The sequence below is a fragment of the Populus trichocarpa genome, chromosome 8, assembly GCF_000002775.5.
Source record: "Populus trichocarpa isolate Nisqually-1 chromosome 8, P.trichocarpa_v4.1, whole genome shotgun sequence".
NCBI lineage: Eukaryota > Viridiplantae > Streptophyta > Magnoliopsida > Malpighiales > Salicaceae > Populus > Populus trichocarpa.
Window position 1 is genome coordinate 11,257,028 of NC_037292.2, and position 22,511 is coordinate 11,279,538.

At 33.9% G+C, this 22,511-nt stretch overlaps 2 protein-coding genes across 5 annotated transcripts; both read left to right on the top strand.

Annotated features, from left to right (window-relative positions):
- The first annotated feature begins 3,306 nt into the window (after positions 1 to 3,306).
- Positions 3,307 to 12,096, top strand: LOC7473458 (uncharacterized). 4 transcript variants are annotated; one of them, XM_024606348.2, is made up of 8 exons: positions 3,307 to 3,469; positions 4,354 to 4,468; positions 5,310 to 5,379; positions 5,695 to 5,762; positions 5,859 to 5,942; positions 8,215 to 8,331; positions 9,716 to 9,767; positions 11,314 to 12,096. In XM_024606348.2, the coding sequence occupies exons 2-8, from the start codon at positions 4,376 to 4,378 to the stop codon at positions 11,880 to 11,882; spliced, it is 1,053 nt and encodes a 350-aa protein (XP_024462116.2). In that variant the 5' UTR covers positions 3,307 to 3,469; positions 4,354 to 4,375; the 3' UTR covers positions 11,883 to 12,096. The 4 variants fall into 4 exon arrangements, with proteins under 4 accessions (XP_024462116.2, XP_052310791.1, XP_024462115.2 ...); XM_052454831.1 differs by having other exon boundaries at positions 11,353 to 12,096; XM_024606347.2 differs by having other exon boundaries at positions 5,695 to 5,942.
- A 6,817-nt stretch (positions 12,097 to 18,913) lies between these two features.
- LOC7467530 (serine/threonine-protein kinase BLUS1) lies at positions 18,914 to 20,981 on the top strand. Its single transcript, XM_024606893.2, has one exon. The coding sequence runs from the start codon at positions 19,056 to 19,058 to the stop codon at positions 20,682 to 20,684; it is 1,629 nt and encodes a 542-aa protein (XP_024462661.2). The 5' UTR covers positions 18,914 to 19,055; the 3' UTR covers positions 20,685 to 20,981.
- The last annotated feature ends 1,530 nt before the right edge of the window (positions 20,982 to 22,511 follow it).

Sequence of the window (22,511 nt, forward strand, 5' to 3'; positions counted from 1 at the left end):
TTTTGTCTTTAATGGTGCCAAATATTAGCCCTTGGTTCGGCAAGAAAGGATCTTAACCATTGGCTTAAAGTAGCTATCATGAACTATCAAATTTAACAGTTAAAGGCTGCTTGAGCTGGCCTATTTGAGCCGGTGCCATGACAGTTGTGGTGTCAATCGGCTAAAAGGACCATACCAGGGTATAAAGGGATGTAAGGTGATTATTTTCGTGCAAGTTTTGCCAAATTTGGTGAAGGGTAGAGGCATTAAATGCACTTGTAAAGTAACTCCCTAAGTTGTCATTTCGATGGAAATTCTAAAGAATAGTAACCAAAATGGTGCCATTTTGGTAAAGCTCATGTTGGTCCTTTGATTTCTGATTTATCTCATCTACATCCCTGATTGGTTTCAAACTTTAAATTTTATGCAATTTGGTCCCTGGAAAAACTTCAATTTTAGCCCCAGATTTCGACACCTTTTTTATTTTGGTCATTGGTTTTACATTTCTTCAATTTAACTCCTAATTGACTATTAAACTTTCAATTTCTTCAATTTCACCCCTAATTTCAATCAATAGAGCCCCTATAGTTCGACGCTTTTGCATATTGGTCCTTGGCTGTGAAATTCTTCAATTTAACCTTTAATTGACCCCAAAACTTTGATTTTCTTGCAATTTTGCCCATGATTTCAATCAATTAACTTGGTAAAAATTAAATTTGATCTCCTAAAATTCCAATCTTTTTAATTAAGCTCAAATTAGGCTCCCAAACTTATTTTTTCACCAATTAAATCCCTAATAAAATTAATTTGACCCTTTTAAAGTATAATTAAGTCATTGCACTTAATTAAATCCTTTAATTGAACCCAAATTAATTCTCAAACATAATTAAACTTTAATTTGGCCCATGATTAAATCAAATTGACCTATTAAAAATTTAATTATGTCATTGGACTTAATTTTATGTAGATTCGTTCAATAATCATTTAATTTGACCTTGAAGTTGCATTGTTTCTCCATTTTTTGGCATATTGGAGTATAATTAGGCCTCAAATTTTCTTCAAAATTACAGCTTGATTTTTATGTATTTTTTAAATCTTCCTCTGCTTACTTTCTCCACATCGCTAGCTTTTATTTTATTTTTTGATTTTTATTTTGAAAATAAATGAATTAGGGGAATAACTAAAAAATGGGTTATGACACCTAAAGCGTCATATCTTAGAGAGGCTGTATTGCTGGTTTTGTCTTAAATAACTAATGGTTTGTTGTGTTATGTTATCAATGATTTGTTTATAATATTTATGACTCTAGTGTCAATAAATATCGGGATCGATATTTCTGACTTTGAAATCAGTAAATACATCTCACTTCAATTTTAAGTGATGCATCATTCAACTTTTACCCACTTTTCATAGCTTAGATTTAGAAATTCATTCTTGCATTTGAGAAAAAATTGAAGAATCCTGTAACACTTATAATGACTTAAATTGTAGTAAGAATAATAAATATTGCAAACAAATCATTGATAACATAACACAATTACCCATAAAAATTTAAAACAAAAACCAGTAATGCAGCCTACTTAAGATATGACGCTTTAGGGGTGATAGTATCTTTTATCTAGCATAATTAGTCTCTTGCCGTATAATATATAAATGCCAATTAAGATTTTTAGTAGCCATAATATCAGTATTAGGTGACGACTTTTTAAACAAAATATTTTTCTTTTAAAAACAAGGCACCGTTAATCTTATTCTTTATCTTTTTTTCTTAAAATATCGTCGCGACGTAAGATATGACACACCTATCAATGAATTATCATCTTATATTGGGACTTTCTAAACATGGAGTGCAGCTCAAAATTCATTTTCCATGAAGTGCCAAAAATACTAACCCATGCAATTAGATTCTTCATCTCAACTTCTCAAACTAGAATCCAAAGCGTACGGTGCTAGATCTGGTGGTATCTATAGGAAGTTTTGAGGATTAATCTTTAAAGTTTTTTAATACCACTCATTTTAATTATTAACTTGAGTCTTCACATGAACTGATCTTAATTATTAAGATTTTAATTATTAAGCATACGGTGCTTAATTATTTATTTTAATTATTAATGTGACCCTCCATCAATTAATTTTTTTAATATGACCCTTTTGCTTATATTCCATCACTTAAAAAGGTTCTCCTGTCCAGATTCAAGATCTCAGTTTCTCTTTCCTGGTCCAGGAAATCAAAATTTCATAGATAGGAAAAAAATTGAAGATTATGAGAAAAATTATCTTGAGCTTGTTGACATATTGTTAAACAGAAAGATCAAAGTGGAAAATCAGGTAAGCATAAGGGTCATATTGCACTTTATATTTAGAAAACAATGTCATTGAGCAAATTTGAAAAAGTTATGCGTTCATAAACCTCCCGTCCCCTGACTCCGCGGAACAAATTCAAATCCGTGGATCATTTTCCGGGCCAGGCCAGTAATGCTAGTCTCACATCTAGAGATGGTGACGAGTGTCCACGAATCAAGTTTTAATTATATTTATATTTTATCAATTGTTTATTGAATACAAATTAAGATATTCATATTTTCTTCATTAAATTTTAAATATCCATTCCCTAGGTGCTATTTATAATTCAACTTAAAATAAAAAAAACTATGATAAACAATTATGTGATCCTGATACTTTTATATTTAACATTTTTGATCCTTGTAGTTTTTTATGTTAACATTTCACCCATGAAAATTTTATTTTCTTTATGTTTTAATCACTATAAGTTACGAATTGAGAGAGAAAGTCGTTAATTGTTTTATTTTTATATTTTATAATGATTTTTTTAAATAAAATTATTAAAATAATATTATAACCAATTATGTTTATAACTTATAAATAAGACGAGAGTTGTTTATAATAATATTAATAATTTATTTATGAATATCATACATGAACCTAACATAAAAAAATTGTTTATGAGAATTTATTTAAAATAAACTATTCATTTTTTATTTTTATATAATTTTATCAAAGTTTTTTATTTTTTTTATTTTTTTATACAATCACATAAAAATTATAAAAATATATATATGTTTTTTAAACCTGCTTTATAGTCCATGGTAATATTTTATTTAAAAAATCATGTTTACAATAAAAAAACAAGTTTCTATAAAAAAAATACACAAATAGAATTCTCAATTTAAATTATTAAAATTCTTATGAACATCTATTCTAACTGGCGTTTATAAATATTTATGTTAATTATCATATAATTTAATAAAAATAAAATAAAAAATGCCCCGCAATAGCAACGCGTGCAAACTGGCGTTTTTATTTTTTAGGCAATAACTCTCTGTTTCTGCCAAATACCCCGTGAAGTTTATTTCTTAGGACGCCCTTTTATTTTATCTATCGCATCGAGCCCCCTCCTCTCCTTTTCTGAATCGCATTCTCTCTTTCCAATCCCTAATCAACGCGCAACTGCAAAGTTTCTACATTGCAGGTACGCACCCGATTTTTTTATTGGTATTATTATTAGTTTCTCAATTTTTTTTGCTGTTCGACACTTGAAAACGAGAGTGAAAGGATTTGAGTTTTGATTCTTACGTGAAATCATTCTTTCGTTTGGTTGTTTCCTGGCTTTGTTTTTAAAATTGAACTGAACCAATGATTTATTAGGTTTAACATATTATTTTTTGTTAATAATAATAATAGTTTGCTAACACAGCAATGCATGTTTACGCTGTAAATCCTTCTCTCTTTTTTCTCTTGGCCATCCCTCTTTAATGACTGTAAGGATTTTTTTTCTGATAGTAAATGGGTTATTAAGGTTTTTCTTTTCTTTCCACTTTATGACAGTTTTTTTACTACATATATCATGTTTGGATATTGCTTGTCAATAGGTCTCTAGATGTCATGTAATGTCAGAATGTTAGATATTTTTCTGAAAAATAATTGGATTAAATGTCAGTTCCAATTAAATGATACTGGGTTCAGGGAATGTCGTTCGACAAACTTGGAAAATGATCTTTATTTATCTTCGTGGTGGTGGGTTGTTGATTAGATTGTTCTTGGCTGCTAACTACCGGGAGGGCAGTGATTTCTAGTGAATGAAAGGGTGTTTCCACTACCTTGCTTACTGTATAAGTCGGGATTTGTTTGTTTTAGACTGTTTTAGAATTCCAGCTCATGGCTGAAGCGCTTTGTGTCACAAACTCAAGGGTTTCTTAACCTCTAATTAGAATGAACGAAGAATAGGGGATTGCAATAGTTTTCTTTTTCCTTTTAAGCGTGAATAAAGTGCTTCTGTACATGTATTGTTGATATACTTTTTCTACCCCTTCATTTGGTCTATGATCACTCACTTAGAAATCTCAATTTCTGTAGCTATACAATTTGATGGACAATCATGGATGAGAATGAACTTCCTTTTAAAGTGGGTCAGCTTGCAGAGGCAAGATCTTTTGCTCAAGGTTACCGTGGTGCTTGGTTCCGTTGCAAGGTATGAACATAGGTTTGCAGCTACAGATTACGTTTCTGAGTTATTTAAAGGCAACCAAATTCTTGCTGGATGACACCAAGGAACAGAAAGAGCAACACATGATTGTGACATCTTCTTAGTCATCTTTTTTTAGATGAGATGTATATGCTTTGTGATGTCCTGGCAAAACCTTTTCTTTGACTTTGAGATTGGATGTTTCCAATTTTTTGAGGAAATTAAAGTTAATTTGTTAAACTGCTGATTTTGTTTTCCTTTCTTCTTTTATTTGAGAGTTTGAGCTACTTTCACTACTTGGAAGCATTATCTCACTAACTGTGAATGCTTGATATATAAATGCAAGTTAAATCCTTCACGTGGAAGATTTTAAAACTGTCTTGTAATCAAAGCTAGGTGGGACAGGTTCTAAAAGCCAAACTGCTCCCTACTTTCTGTATGCTGCAAAGTAAGAAGATGGAGAGCTTTTCACATCAGATCATTCTTCTCTTCTATGCTTTCAACATGCAAAGAATAACTACTGAGAATCTAACAATATCACATCCAACAGAGATATTATATGACAATTCTAGTAATCTTGTTAAGATGAACTTTTTCCAGTTATCTGCCATCACTGTGTGTGAAGAACCTATTATTTAGTGGTTAATAGGAGGATGTTAGAATTGAATATTTTGAAGTAATAGTAAATGCTCGAGTAGGCTACTGGCATCCATTCAGAGTTACATTTTGTTTCACAGTTTATTAGTGAAGCCTGTTTCTGTAAGGTTTTTTTTTTTTTTTTTTTTTACTTTGAACACCTTTTTATTTCAAAATATTTCTGCTTTTCAAATTTTGTGCTTTCCATCAGATAATAGATATTGCCCGAAGAGATTCTGGGATGCAGTATGCATTGCAATATTATGACTTTCCAGATGAAAGTAAGTTATCTCTCTCTTATGGCATGCTCTCAGACTGTTGTGATAATCTTCCTCTACACTTTGCATGTCAGTATTTTGACTGATTGATTAATGATACTTGTTATCATAACAAATCTAGTGACTCTTTCTAATGCTTTCCTAGAAAAATAAAAGTGCAAGGAACCTTAGTTATTGTAGAATGTTATTTGTCTGCCATCACTGTAAATATGTCCAATGTAATTGTAGATTCGTATGCTATAAATATGCTTGTTAGATTAGCTCCTGGTCTGTTCCAATTTATGCAAGCTTTAACAATTATTTTGTTCATGAATGTAGAACTAAATTGGACAAAGCTATATCAATATCCAAAGCCTAGACTCAAGAATACAGAGAGGCAATTGATGGTGCGCCCTTACTTTCCTTCTGTCTATCTTGAAAGCAAATTGTCTGAAATCAAGACCATCTCAGAAGTGGTAGTCGTTGTGAATGATGTTTGGAAGGTGGGAGATTTTGTAGATTGGTGGACTGATGGTTGTTATTGGTCTGGAAGACTATCTAAAGAATTAGGAAATGACAAATATCAGGTAACATGTTTGTTCTATCTGGTTTTGATTCACAAGTTGCTCTGATGACACTTTGACTTATGGGTCATTTGAACATGTTGCGCTCTCAAGTTTTCTTTCTGTTACTACATTGATTACTGTATTTAATGTCATGTTGTGCTCTCAAGTTTTCTTGCTGTTACTACATTGATTACTGTATTTAATGTCATGTTGCCTTCATATTTCACACGCTGAAAATGCCTTGTAGTCAATTGGAGCGTATCTAGGATTGTAATTTTATGCTTTGTCTTGTTATTTCACAAGAGAGCTTCCTTTCTTGTGCCACTAATTAGAATTGCATATAACTTGGGAGCTAATCTTTCTGAGCTAGTATTAGTTTAGTTCTCTATTGCTCGATCTAGTTTGTGATGATAGGTCCATTTGGATTTCAGAAGCACAAGGTTCGTGATGATAACTCTTAAAAATTAAACAACATATGCCTTAAAATTACACATTAAGCAACAAAAAAGCTACTGTACAAGCACCAAATAATGTAAAATTTCGTGAAAATGTCAGTGCTTGCTTCACAAACTAAAATGTACAAATGAAAATTTTTCTTGAGAAGCACTTCATTATATTGCGATTACATATCATCTCTTAATTGCTATGTCCCCATCTAGGATCAATTGATTATGCTGAGAACATGAAACAAATGCTTGCTAGCGAAAGATATACTGGAGAAGCTTTTGGAGGGAATTAATATGGTTCATATCTATTTGGTTAGGTTAGGTTTGGAGTCAGGATGTTAGGGATGAGACAGTTGAGACGGAATGCTAGGGATGAGACTAATTTGTGTTTGATATGGTGGATGATACAAATTTTTTATCTGTCTTTGAGACGGAACAAAATACTGTAAATGACTTTTTTGCCCATATATTTTTTCTTATGCATATTATGTTTGGTATGCGGTTTAGAGATTTTTTTTCATTATAATATCTTTAAATATTTATACTTTCTCCACTCAAAAGGAAAAAAATCCATTATTTTATGCTTATTTTATGTTTTTACAAAAATATAATTTCTTTGAAAAAATTATAAAATTTTAAAGTAAAAATATAAAAGAAATAAAAAAATTAAGAAAATTTCTACAAAATTTACCGAACATTTTATAGTATGTATACTAGTACTGAAATCAAAATGATAAATTCAATGGAGGAAAATATAATATTTTTTAAAAGAATTTTTTTGAAAAAAATGTCATGAAAAAAAATGAAATAGGCATGTAGTTGAGCTCAGCTGTAGTTTGGTGGGCCTTGCTCCATGCCTGATCCTTAAGAAAAACACGCATATGGATGATGTGTTGTCACACCCCGTCTTTAACCTTGACAAAGCTAGATTTTGACTTATTATGCGAGAACTTATAAAATCCTTATTTCACATATTTTTTCATGCAAAGAAAATTATAAATACTCTCTTATCCTTTTAAACAAAATTTAACCGCAAAAACCTTTTTTAAATAATAAATCAACCCAAAATCTGATTTGAAATTTTTTATATTTTAAAAACTCATATCCACAAATTTCAACTTGAAGATGGAATCATGAGATTTTAATATTTATAGATTCGTGGTGATGAGGGCTTTCATTGATTGTGTTATTGGCGGGAAATAATAGCTATATTGCTTCAACAGAATATTTCTTTTCCCTTCCTCCTATTCTTGTCTCTCTTATTTCTATTTTCTTGTTTTTTGTGATTTTTGGCTCTATGTTTTTGACCTTTTATGTTTAAGTAAATCCAATAGTTAGAAATGGTTCATACAAAATTAATGATTAAGATCGGTAAATTTAGGACATGACTTGAAATTTTGAGAAGTTATGAGAATAGATTTAGAATATCCTCATAATGTTTTCCATCTTTTTCTCTATCCTCTGTCCTTGCAAGGAGGTAAAAAAATTCTCATTTTTGTACCGTGTACAGAGACAAAAATGGTTTTCATCAACATTTTCATGAATCAAACTTATTTTCTATCTTGTGTATGTCCTTTCCATCATGTACTCCGAAGCACACGTTGTCCTCATTCTCATTATGGAGTATTTAGTGTGAGATGAACAGCTAGAGGGTTGCACAAAATATAAGGGCATAACGAGTTACATCTCAAACAGCTTGAATTTTTTGTTGCAATCCTTCTAACATCTCCTTTTATGAAGTTTTCCTATAGAGTTTCTCTTAATATCGTGCTTTATACTTGCTATTAAGTTGCTGTAAAAGTATTTTGCTAACTTCCTTGTCTATCCAAAAATATTTGTACTTGTAGATTGATTTGTTTCCACCCCCTGCTGGTGAAGGGTCGTCTTATGAAGCTTCCTCCAAGGATTTCCGCCCATCCTTGAGTTGGTCTCCAGAAAATGGTTGGACAGTGCCAATTCCTTCGGTAAATCCCTTGTACTCTTTTGTTTTCTTATTAATAGCACTATATTTTATCTCTAACTGTTTTTAAAGGTTAGATATTTGACTGTGTTAGTGGAACTCTGAAACCTCTGTAACACCAATAAATGCTTAGTTTACATGTGTAAACATATATTGTGAGAGAGAAAGAATATTGATGCATTTCTAGTCATGGTAGTATTTGCTCCTTTGCATTTATGTGATCCGAGGGGCTGTTTATATATGTCTTGGTGTTCACCCTTTGATGGAATGTGATAAAATGACATGAGCAAGCGATGTTGAATTGCATCAACCAGAAAGTTAGATAACTGTAGAACACAATGTGGAATTGAATCTGGTGTTATCACTTATCACTGATGAATGAGTGTGTTCATGTTTGACAAAGATAGTACAGAATTAGATCCCTTTTTATGAAATTCTATTGTTTTTTCTAATTCCCTATTTCCCTATTTTGGGGGTGGAGGAGAAAGAGAAAGACTTTGTTTTACTGATTGGTAAACATTAGCGAGCTTCTTGCTGGTTAACTTTTGTGGGACATTGAGGCTGAAATGGTGAAGCTCATGGGCGTTGAAATGGTGAAGCTCCTAGGTGCAGGAGAACTCACAATAAGAAATAAAGTCAACAAAACAAGACAACCATAAAAGGTTGCGTGGCATTTATTTTCTCTTTAGAAAAAATTAATAAAAATTTAGGGAGACATTCAAATCACATTTATGGAATTGTTTGAGGAATTACTAAACATTATGATTCCTATAGTTCAAATACTGTTATTTCTTGAAGAATGGCCCTCCTACTTATCAGAGTGTGGAAGTATTCATTGACTTTTTCCATAATTTCTGTGTGCAGTTTGAAATTGTGCTTTGCAATGTGACAGTGGTTGTTATGGGAACACTTCATGCTTCCTTTTTATATCAATGATGAAATTGGGTATCAACCAACCTCTGTAGGTTGGAACACTAAAAGTTCTGCAAGTTATCTTTGTTTATCTTGAAGTTTTATTATATGGAGACCATGATTATTTTTCCCCTTTTGAGCTGTAGTGTTCGATCTCATGTTCTTTGAATCATATATGATCTTGCTGTTAATTTTGGAGTCGATTTCTGTACGTGGTGGTAATTATCTATGCTCAATAATTTTGGCATTCTCAACTCTAATTCTCTGATTTCCCTAGCTTTTATTCATGATTGCAGTGATTATATGTTCAGATCTACTGTCAGCCATTTTGCTTTATCTTCATGTCTTACGTAGGTTCTAGTGCAATTTCTATCTTATTATATGTGGAACGCTCTTTCATACCTTCTTTTCTTGTAAGATTGGTTTTTTAATGCTACAAATGGCTAATTCTTTTTTCAATGCCTTGTTTGTTACAGGGGATCGACAATCATCATCCATGTGCTCGGTTGATCAAACCTGTGAATCAAGGTAATTTTTGGTTATTCAAAGTTTAAGAAACTTTATGCATATTGCATTCAAAATCTATTCTGTCTTTTTATCTGCTGGCTTTAGGCTGATCCCAAAGTTAATAAGCTCACTAAAATTGACTTGAAAAAAATAGTTGATAATGACGATATATTATTGGTGATTATTTGCTAAGATGGATATTTTATATTTGGTTTTTAGGATACCAAATTTGAATGACCTGGTTTATAGTTGTTGAAACTTTGAGAAGATTTTAGGATTGTGAAAGTAGGAGACAGGTGGAAGATTTGGTCAATAAATGAACTGAATGTGGAAAGGTGACGAGAGTTGCATAACATGTTATGGTGTTATTCTGATTTTATTGCTTCTTCATCTTGGATTTCGGCTTCTAATAATAGTTATGATTTTTAAAGTAATGACTTGTTCAATATCAATTGTGTTAGGTAGCGCTATTGTGTTTATTTTGCCCCTTGAATAATTTTAATAATTAAATTAGGTTCTTAAAAACAACAAAAATGGTTTTATGTTTTTAGTTTTACTAAAATTGCCACCATTATTTTCATAACTTTCATGAACTTATTATGATTATATTTATCGTAATCATATAATCACGATCAATCTTATCATATCATTATCACAAACTATAATTATCACTATTTACCAATAAAGTAACAATCACTGTAAATTTGATATTACTCTTTAACCCTTTTCAATTATCATCACCTTTAGCATAATACCGTCGCCACCACCATCATTGCTATGCATGTTGATGCCATGATGCCACCACCATCATTAGTTTTTACCTTTTTTAATTTATAAAATATTATTATATTTCTTCAATTAAGTTTGTGCAAGAATTTTTCCTTCATATACTTTTAAGTAGATGATTTAATTTGTCCTTATGTAATTGGATAACTATCCACTATATATGTACATTTCTAATTGTATTTATTATATACAATGTGTGCACCCAATTATACCATATTTCATTTTATCAAGTTTTTTCGTTTAAATTGAAATAATCGTATCTTTTATTCCAAGAATATCCTTTTCTTGTACAGGAAAATAATTTTATTTTTCAAAAAAAAAAATTATTCTTTCAGATTTCAATGGTTGAGTAATTTTAAAATATTGTATTTATGTTTTCATCGATTTTTTACTATATCCTTGTATAACTCAAGGATATTTTTTCAATTAGAAATACAACTGAAGGATATTCTTGGAATAAAAAATTTAATCTTGTCAATTTGGATGAAAAGACATTGAAGAATTGGTTATTATACAAAGACATAATAAATGTAATTAGAAACGCAGAGACATATTGAAGACTTGCTCAAGTACAAGTCATTTATCTTATCTTTTTTTTTTTAAAAAAAAAAAACATTTTTTTATAAGACAGTAAACATAAAACAGTTTTTGTTTTTTTTTAAAAAAGAGGAGGAAATGACACCATATGGACCTTTAGTTCGGTGATTGTCGTTTGCCTTTGTCTTTATTTTACTTCCATGACTTTTTTTGGGAACTTTTTGACACAGCGACCTGATTTTAGGATTATACTTGCTTGACATGGGAAGCATGATGGTTGCAGGGAGTTCCATAAACTTGGCAGTCCATGCAGCTGATAAAATGAGAAAGGACCCCGAAGATACAGTTAGAGCATCTTACGAGCTGAATGCTTCGCTTTCTTCCCATATTGCAACTAGTAGATATGAACTAATGGGAAAAGGGCCTTTGAACCCTGCTGCATCTAACGAGACACGTACACCGGGAAGAAATATAGTGTTAGGTGTAACAAATGGTGGAGCTGCTAAATCAAGGTGCTCAGATAGTCAATCAAGTCCACAAGTTAGAGATGTATCAGCTGAAGTGGCGGAAGATGCTGGCGGGAAGGACAATGACGATAATGACACCCCCCTGAAGAAGATGAGAACTGATGGAGGTATATGTTCGGATTCCACATGCTCAGATACGATAGGAGCTGCTATTCTGGACCTGGAGGTGCTTGTAAACCGGGTAAAATGGATGAAGGATGCCTTGAAGTTTGGGATGCCTTTGTCAAATACTGCAAGACTGTCATGGAAGTTTTTGGAACACCGAGGACCTTCCAGACACGAGTGATTGCATTTTAGAGACTATCTTAGATGATCAGCTGCTATCAGTTGAAAAACCGAGGAGGAGCATTGACAAGTACAGATAAATCTTAACTTTACAATATCACCTGTAAATTTGTGCCCTCTAAAACTCCAATCTCGTAACAATTTTGCCTCTCAAAATCTAGAATCTTAATCACAATGGAGGTTGAATTATGGAGTCCTCTAAAACTCCTAGCGTCTCAGGCTCTCATTTGGGATGAAGCACCCCACTGGAGGTTGAAGTATGGAGTCCAAGCTCAAAACCATGACCCACGTTAGAACATGGCATGTGCGCACAGTCCAATCTCGAGCCAAAATACCCACGAATTTCACTCATTAAGGGATGCACAATCACATGCCCCCTTTCACCCCGAAGGGCCTGAACAGAGCCAGACTCAATATCTGAATCAGTTTCGAAGTTTTGTCTTCACCTGTAATTCCAAGGTAGAGGCAAAACATAATAAGCCTCCCATGATTCTGTTCTCGGTGCTGAAACTGAACCTACTTTGGCAGCAAAAAAATAAATAAACTTAGTCTCGATTAATAAAAGCTTTCCTGGGTATACACTTGGCCATAAAATCCAAAAAAAAAAAAAAGGCACACCTGCCCGACTTTACTTGCATTAACTCATTTACAGTTGCCCTTCATCGATTCCAACCATAATTTTATTCTTTGCATCCTTAACATCAACCTTCCATCCATTCTCTCTTAGAAACATTTAACAAAACCATTTAATGTTTCATTAATTCAACAAAATAGAGGGCTAAAACAATCTAAAACCCACAAATTCACTTCAATATCAAAATTACTAGATCCATATTTTTTGAAATATCAAGATGGAACGCGAGGATATTTCTCGCTGAAATTGCTCACTTAATAAAACACACAAGTCGTTGAGAGAGTCTATTAATTATTAATAAAGACCAGTTGGAAAGACAATATTCAAAACCTGTAAGATGTTGAGGACAAAATTGATCGATCAAGATGTTGAGGACAAAATTGATCGATCAAATTAATAAGGTGTGATATTAGAAACAAGGTAATCTCCTCTTATTAATAAAAAAGAAGAAGAAAAAAGAATACACAAATATGAGAATAAGCCGAGGGAGAGAGTCCCTTGCCGCTCAGTCAGCATTCAAAATATTGGACTCAACGACAATCCGGTCCATTTATTAATTACAGAACCTGCCACTCCTTTTCCACTTCCATATCAATTTCCAAATTCCGAAACGACACTTCAACACCCGAATCGTTTCTCTCTAACCAATGGAGCCCCCGATACTAAGACTGACAGTGGAGCTTGGCCCTAGAGAAGGCGAAACCCTGGAATTCAGACCCGGATCCACTGTCCGAATAGGCCGGGTTGTCCGTGGCAACAATGTCACTATCAAAGACGCCGGCATTTCCTCCAAGCACCTTGTAATCGTATCAGAATCAGGAAAATGGAGCCTCCAAGACCTCAATTCCTCCAACGGCACTACTCTCAATTCCACTGTTCTCTCTCCCTACAAATCCTTCGATCTCCGCGACGGCGACACCTTCAAACTCGAGGAGCTAACTTCAATCCTCGTCCAAATCAACGTTCATGAGGAAACCTCGCAGTTGAGACGCAATCCGAGGAGACGAGTTAGAGCTTGTTTAGCGGTGTGGTTGTGGGTGCTTTTTAAATAACTTTTCGTGCTAAAATGCATGTCAATGATATTTTTTTATTTTTTAAAATTATTTTTGATATTAATACATCAAAACGATCCAAAACATATAAACCATATTAAATTTTAGTAAAAAAAAATATATTTTTAAATTTTTTGGAAACGTAAGTTGAACCGCGTTCCCAAACATTTCCTTAATAAATTAAGTAAAGTAAGACCGGTCGCAGCGATTCGGTTCCAGAGAGGAAATGAAGGCGAGAGAGGGAGTGCCGAAAATTGGAGAAAGAGAATGTTGAGAAATCGGAGGGAAAATATGAAGTGATAGTTGTTCCGGAGGGGAAAAGGGAGACCGAGGAAGGCTAAGGCTTTGGAGAAGGAGTTGGAAAGCGCGGTTCCTGCTGAGGCAAAGAGAGTGAATTTGAGCCTTGAGGAGTACTAGAAGCAGAAAGAATGAAGAATGTTTTGTTTTGGAGAATTTAAGAGTGGATTGTGGAGAATTGGGTAGAAAAGGGCGTGGAGGTAGGGGGAGGAAAAGGAATTTAAAGGGAATGCCAGCGGAGACAATTTGGAGAAGTTGACATTGGAGGAATGGTTTGATTCCATGGAGCTGAGTCCAGAATTCATAGCCGAGAGGGAAATTGTCAAGGTCTGTTAAATTTATTGAAATTAGTTAGAATCCGACAGCCTCGAACTTCCTCTTTTCTCGGTTTTTCTGTTTATTTAGTTTAATATCCGTATACTTATTGGAAGATCTTCATCCATATAATCTTGCGATCCAAGCTGAAGGTTCATTCATTTTTGTCCAGGGAAAATATGAGAAATTCAAAGTGATAGAAAGGTCCCCAGAAAAAGACCCCGGCACCAGTAACAGTCCAGACCACCCCGCTGTCATCATCTTCTGACAGTTAGATGCTGGCAGTTCAGTTCTTTCCAGGTATTTGACAGCTGACTAGTGACTAGTATTCTCGTACAAGTCTATACATGCATCTCGAGATTGTATGCCTTTTCTTTTCATGAGTTGAAATGCAGCAGCCCATGTGACATCATCTTCTGGTTCAAGAAATACTGCTGAAATTGAATTTTATTATGGTGATGGTGATCATACATATTCTGCGATTATTAAAGACCTTATGCTCATGCGTGGAACTTCCAAGTCAAGCATAGCTCTTTATTATGTTAATAATAATAATAATAATAATTCAAAAGCATAAATAATAAGATGAGATATAATAAATAATTTTATATTGTTTTTAAATGAAACCCGTCAACTAAATCCATGGAGTATTGTGCAAAATAAATAAATAAATTGTCTTTACATAAAAAAACAATTTGCTGTAAGCAGTCGAAATAAAAAACAAATACAATAAACAAACATATTGTTTCTTAAGAAATAATATTGCCCCAACTGGCTGCGCATTTAAGGGGGTAAAAATCCAATGAGCCTTGAGTTAGGCGAGCTCCAACTAGGCATTTACCATAATAACTAATGATGCCCCACATGTGGATGGCTGAGAAATTTAAGGAAATATAGGTAGTCTAGTTTTTAAAAAATTATTTTTTAAATTATTTTTGTATTTGTTTACTATTAGAAAAGTTGATCAATATAAAATATTTTCCAGTAAAAAACAATTTGGCTTGGTTTCCAAAAAAGTGTTTACTTTTTTGTGTTTGTTTGTCATTAGAAAAGTTGGTCAACAGAAAATATTTTCCAGTCAAAGAAAAATTTAACTTGGTTTCCAGGAAAGTGTTTTCCTGAAAAATTTGGACGGAAAACACTTTCGGAAGTTGTAAAAAATTTAGAAATATCATATTATTTGATGATTATATCAAATTTGGTCCTCAAACTTTTGATTGCTATATATATTTTATTTTGAATATTTATTTTTCAACTTTATCTCTTAATATTAAATTTTGTCCTCATTTATAATTGTTATTTGCTTTTTTCTTATCATTTTTTTATTGACATTTTTTATCTATCAAATTTGGTTCTTATTCTTTTGATTGTTACTTATTTTATTTGAAATAATTTATGAAATGTTAATTATTATTATTTTAATTTTTTCATCTTTTATTTTTTTTATTTTTTAGATTTGATATCTATTATTTTGATTATTATTTATTTTATTTGAGATAATTTATGAAATTATATTTTTTTTCAATTTTATTCTCATTCAACTTTTTAATTTATAAGATTTGTTCTTCATTATTTTAATAAACTTGAGAAAAATAAAACATTAATAAGTTATTTTCCAGCTTATTTTCCATGACATAACCAAACACTGGAAAATATTTTCCAACTTATTTTCCATTACACTACCAAACATCAGAAAATAATTTACTTTTCTGGAATTTACTTTTCAAAAAGAAACTACTTTCCAGCAAACAAACGGGTCATAATACCAAAATATTGATTGAATTAATCACTATTTAGCTACATTGGTAAGATTGTATGGTGTGACACCGAATGCAAGTGCTTGCCTATAGTGATTAAATAGTACTACTTTAATTCAGATAAGTTTTATTTTTTTTTAAATATATTTTTTCGCTTATTTAAATTGTTTGGAAGTAATATGCAATTATCAAAACAATGTGTGTCAGTAGCTTTAAGTTTCTCTTCAAAACTAGAGATTTTTTTTTTCCCAGTAAATCTCCGCTATAAATTAACGAAACAACTGTTATATTTGATAATTTATACCGAAACATTCCAATGATGAATAATCTTAGGGAACTAGAAGATCATGTCCGTCCTCATTTCTTTTTTGGAATATATTTAACATAAAATATATAGCGTCAGGAGAAAACACTGTAGCACTATAAAGTTTAATGTGAATTATAATAATAAATTGCTAAATCAGTCTAGAAGACTAAATTTAGAGGTAAAATGGTCTTTTCCATGTAATTAATTTGCTATTTTTATTTTAATTAAGGTTATAATAGTAATTTTTTACAGTAAAATTTCTTCAGCACCCCTAAAAGCAAAAAATCATATAATTAGTCTTTAAGGTTTTTGCTGAGATTTCACATTTTTTAGCACAATAAATTTACTAAAATAACCTTAGTTTCAGAATTTAATTGAGCTTTTTTTGGGGCATTTTCATATTTTAAATTAGATTTTTTATTATAATAAATATCTTTGAGGGGTAAATTAGTTTTTTATAATAATTAAAAATATAAAAAACCTTTCAAGTGCATGAGATAAGCCACGTTGCTTCAGCGACGCTTGCACTGTCATATAAAGATTAAAAATTTGCTTCTGCCGTATTATTCGATTCTTCTTGGCATCCTCTTTGAGGCGACATTTTCGGTTTTGGTGGACAAATTATTATTGGTGCCCTTTTTTTGTATTTTTTTTCTCTCTTCTCCTTCGATATTTGTGTCAGACATTGAGAATCAGTTATTTTAATTAAGGTTATAATAGTATTACCATAGCTATCTTGAACATTGAATCAGTTTTCGTGGGCGTTATTAGAATCTTCCTTTCAGGAACCGGGGAGAGGATGTTGATACAAGTTTTCTTGTCATTTTACATCTTATTTATGAATTATGCGATTGTTGAAGGAATGCTTAAAAGGAAGGACAAGGGGCGGATTTCATCATCAGTCACTCTCCGATCTACTGTATTTTCAATATTTTTCTTGTTTTTAGGATATATTTTTTTAATGTAATAATAACCAACATGTCACACATTATTATAAGAATACGCACGCCTTTGTCTTCTACCTTAATTCTCCATTTCTTGGTTCTTTGATCTGCTTTTTCTCTCATTTTGAAAGTAGTAGTCATTAACATGAAATTAGACATAGATAGCGAGTGTTGTCGGAACTTGGTGAATGGTGATGTTGATTTAGACAGACAAAATCCTTGTTGGAGTGACACTTCTGGCTTTCTCACCAATGTTCGTGGAAACAGTGTAATGGTAGGCCAGTATTTCTTTCTCTCCGAGTGCATGGGTATAGCTGCTGTTTCGAGGGATGTCATGAGGAGGCAGAGGAATTAATTCATCCAAGTTCCAAGTTTTAGCTAATAAATTTCTAAAGAAGCCTTTTGTATCTTCTTAACCTGTTTCGGCACTTCAATTAGTTTTATTCACTCAATAGCTGTAAGCTCTAAAAGACGTTCCGTCTTCTGAACCAGGTTTCATCATCATGGTTTATGGTCTTTTCATTCATTTTTCTATCTTCCCTTCTGAAACATTTTGAAGATATCCTCTCCACAGGAGCCTCGATCCAGACCTGGTTGAATGAGCAGCGCATATGGATGATGAAGTCAGTCACCGCATACACACTCGGCAGTTTGGATGCCATTTTGAAATGCGTTGGCATGAGGGAAGCCAGTTTCCTGCCGATAAATAAAGCTGCAGATGATGAACAATTTCGCATTATATCAAATGGGAAGACTGAATTTCCAAGCATCAACAATGATACTTGCGCCAATTGTTTCACTAATCATTCTGAACATAGTTTCCTTCATTGGAGGAGCTGCTAGGATATTCATCGAAGGAAGTTGGAATGAGACGTTTGGACAAGTATTCCTATCACTTCACATATTGATGGTAAACTACCCAGTATTGAGGAAGGGCAAAGGACGTGTTCCAACTTCAGCCACCCCGTTGCCTCTTGTAACCACCAATTTCTTAGTGTGCTTCGGACATATGGATCTAAAGTGTTAAATTGCCATGAAATCTCATTCACCCTATAAGCCAACATGTTCCAATGTGAATCAGACTTTCTCTCTTAGACTGCATCCTTTTCTCGTAAGACAGCGAAAATTGAGATTATAGGCAGATGAGCACCACATCATAGATAATGGTCTCATATTTTTAGTCCTTGAAAGGTCATTTTCTGGGGATGCAGGGTATCCTCTGCATCGATGCTATAATAATTAGCTACTTATTGCACAAGATTTTATTTGTTTAGGATGTTATGAGTTTATTTTTCAAGTTCTTTACAGCATTAAATTAACAAGTCATAGACTCATAGGTGCTCCAAGATCCAAGCTGACCAAGCAATTTTATTCATAAAACCCAATTCACTATTTGGAGATCAAACCCAATGGATTAAGGTTAAACTGCCCTGTATTGTGACAGGATGCAAGTATAAACTGAAACCCAAATGAATCAATGTATTTCTGAACCAGTTAGTTACAAGAAGCCCAAGGCCTCCCTGTCACTCCCTCTTTAGTCCCTACCATACTGTTAAAAAGCAGTCCTACGTTCACATGCATCCTCTCACTCTCATTTCATAAAAGATCAATCACCGCTCTAACTGCGCCTCTCCCTTTCAACACTGAAACCTCACAAGAAAACCGCCAGCAAAATACCTACCGCTCCTTCTCCGGAAGGTTCAAGACAGAAGGAAGACTGTTCTCAGGACAAATGCCACATAAGGAGCTCTTATCTTCTCCAACTTAAACCCTCCTTCATTGTCAAGCTCCCTATAACTCCATACCCAATTCAACAAACCAAAAAAAAAAACTCTCGAGACACCTATTCGAGATCTAGACACAGCTTCATGGCTCACTTCCAAGACCAAAGAACCAAATCCCAAAGGGTTCAATACCCAGTTGACTCAAACGCATACAAAATCTTGGACGAGATTGGTGTCGGCGTTAGTGCCACAGTTTACAAAGCAATATGCGTCCCCATGAACTCAACTCTTGTTGCAATCAAATGCATTGATCTTGATCAATCTCGAGCCGATTTTGATAGTGTCAGACGTGAAACCAAGACCATGTCACTTCTTTCACACCCTAACATTCTTGAATCCCACTGTTCTTTCACTGTTGATCGCCATCTTTGGATGGTTATGCCTTTCATGTCTGCTGGTTCTCTCCAATCCATAATCTCTTCTTCTTTCCCTGATGGCCTACCAGAGCCATGCATAGCTGTAGTTCTCAAGGAAATTCTAAACGCATTGTCTTATCTTCATGATCAAGGCCATTTACACAGAGATGTCAAGGCCGGCAACATCGTTATAGACTCAAATGGAAAAGTAAAGCTCGCAGATTTTGGCGTATCAGCCTCAATTTACGAGTTTAACACCCTTGAAAGGTCATCCTCATTGTCTTGCTCATCAAGAATGAGGTTAACTGATCTTGCAGGGACGCCATATTGGATGGCACCAGAGGTTATACACTCCCATACAGGTTATAGTTTCAAAGCTGATATATGGTCTTTTGGTATCACTGCATTGGAATTAGCCCATGGTCGCCCTCCTTTGTCTCACCTTCCTCCTTCAAAGTCTTTGATCATGAAGATAACAAAGAGGTTTCGGTTCTCTGATTGTCATGAGGAGAATCACAAGAAAAGTTGCAGGAACAAGAAGTTCTCTAAGGCTTTTAAAGATATGGTTGCTTCTTGTCTTGACCAAGACCCTTCAAAGAGACCTTCTGCTGCAAAGCTTTTGAAGCATTCTTTTTTTAAAAACTGTAAAGGATTAGACTATTTTGTCAAAAATGTTTTGCATGGGTTGCCTAGTGTTGAAGAAAGATTCAAAGAAGCCAAGGTTTTAAGTGGGATATCAAGCCAGAGTGGTACTGATGTTGAAGAAGAAGAGAAGGGGGATATTGATGGTGACTCTGTGATTCAACGTGTGAAGACTAGAAGGATTAGTGGCTGGAACTTCAACGAGGAAGGATTCGAGCTTGACCCAGTATTCCCTACTGACTCAAAAAATGATTCAGTTGTGAAACAGGTTCGTTTTGGAGGTGAATCCATCATTCAAGATAAGAAAATTGAGTTCAGCGAGTCAGACGGGTCAGGTGATTTAGTTGACTCGGCCAAGCCATCAATCCTGAATTCACTAGCTCCAGTTAAAGAAGAGATGAGCCAAGTGGGAGATCATATTGGTGTAAATATGAGTGGTGTGGGAGGAATTGTTGAGGGTTTGAATCAAGTGACAATGTTAGAGGGTTTAGTGGCATTAAAGAGGAGTTTGGAGGAGCAGAGAAGGCATGTCGCAATTATAATTGGTCTGTTGGGAGGGGAGACTGATGGAGAAGACCAAATGGTGCAAATGACTGAGAATCTGAAGGAGGAGTTGGACATTGAGAAGCAAAAGAACTTGAAGCTGGAGATGGAATTGGAGTTTATTAAGATTGTGATTTCTGGTGCATTTGCTGCTGCTTCATTTCCTAATTGAGAGTTTTTCATTGAAGCATTGACTTTTTGGGGAAGATGGGATTTTGGCGTCTCAAGCTTCTGATTTCTTGTGCATATAATGTTTGATTTCATAGGATTAGTAAAAAGGAAAAACTAAGCCTTCACGTCTTTTTATTTATTTACTTGCGTTCCTTTCTAGTTTTTAGCAACAGTAGAGGACAAATTGGCTTTGAGACTTCGATCTGGTTTTCAATTTTGTCTTCAGGCTCAGTAGGATCCCTTTTGTAGATCTTAATACATGCAATGAATGAGATGCAATATGACCTTTCGCTGTCAATCTCTTATACAACTTTGATCTTTTGTTTTTTTCAGTCAGCAATTGAGTCTGTGCCTTCTCTTGACGTGGTGCTATTTTGTGTTGTGTGTTGATATGGGGCTCAGCTCTAAGAGGAGCCAAGTTTCTGTCTGGATATAAAACTAGAAAGTGTTGCTTTTTGTCTGTATACCTTTTGTTTTGCCGGTAGAGTTCACAGTTGGGTTCATGCTTGCAATCATATGCATATGCATAGCTTTGAAATAACACTCGCATCTGTGTGAGATCCAAAATGCTCCTGTTTTGGTTCGACCGATTGTTTTTTTTTTAACATATTCAGTTGATAACATCCAGTTGATCGGGACATATTTTAATTTTAGCCCAGCCCCTACCAGATTGGATTTGCCACTCTTTCAAGTTGAGCCTGTGGGATTGGAAGCCTGAATTGAAACTCTTTCAAGCTTGTTATGGAATAAAACTGGACCCTTGCTAATTGAAACTTTGTTGGGTTTTCTTATTCTAGTTCACAAATAAGGAAATAATTGTCCAGAAATTGCTGTCTGCCATTGCAAATTGTGATCGGTAGTGGCTGAATGGAACAGCCTGGTTTCTGCAACGCAGAGCCCTTGTCCTCGGAGGTGGCTGAGACAGCCTTGGGCTGACTTCACCCAGATAACACTGACGGTGGTAATGGGGAGTGACTACAAAGATGGACTAGGCCCAACAATGACATCTATTAAAGCTGAAAGAAGCCCAACCGTAACATTTCATTATTTTATGTATTCCCTTTTGCGTTCTTGGATTTTTTAAGAAAAACTCAAAGGAGAACTGGACTCCGAAATCAAGGATTACAAAACCTTAGAATAACAACTTACTGGTGTTTCTGAAAAATAAGTGATACTCAGTGGTACGTAGAATACCATAAGCAACAAGCCAGCCCGCACCTCTATTGGCTTCCATGTACAAATAAGAACCAGCTTAAGTGTTTGTGGTAAAACCCAGAAACACAAAATCATTTGTGAACATAAGAAAGGGCAATATGAAAATATTACTGCAAAGAGGGCTGGGCTTGAGTTCATGAAGCCTTATTATCAAACAAAGAGGCCTAAACTTTCCTGGTAGAAGGCCTGCAATATATCAAGCAATTTTTAACCTAAACTTCAAGTCTAAACTTTTTGAGCAGGTGTGTCCTCTTTATGCTTCTCTAAGAGATAAACATGGCAAGCGATCTCTTAACACTAGCTCGGATTTTAAGGTCAATGAAGATGTTCACTGTTGTTAGACGCTGAACTTCAGCTGCTGAAGAGACAGCCATCAAGTGGAACATACTTTAATTTCGATTCCTATATTGAAACAGCAACTAAATTAAATACATAAGAGTATTTATTTTGTCTAATAATATTGGACCCGTCTTTCTTCTCCTGCTTTTTTGTCGATGACAAACTTGGAAACCACACCATTGGAGCAGGCTCATATTTTAAAAACCTTTTTGGTGTAGCTCTCAATATTTAATTATGAGTGGAGCAGACGGCAACGGGTTACACTGCGGGAAAA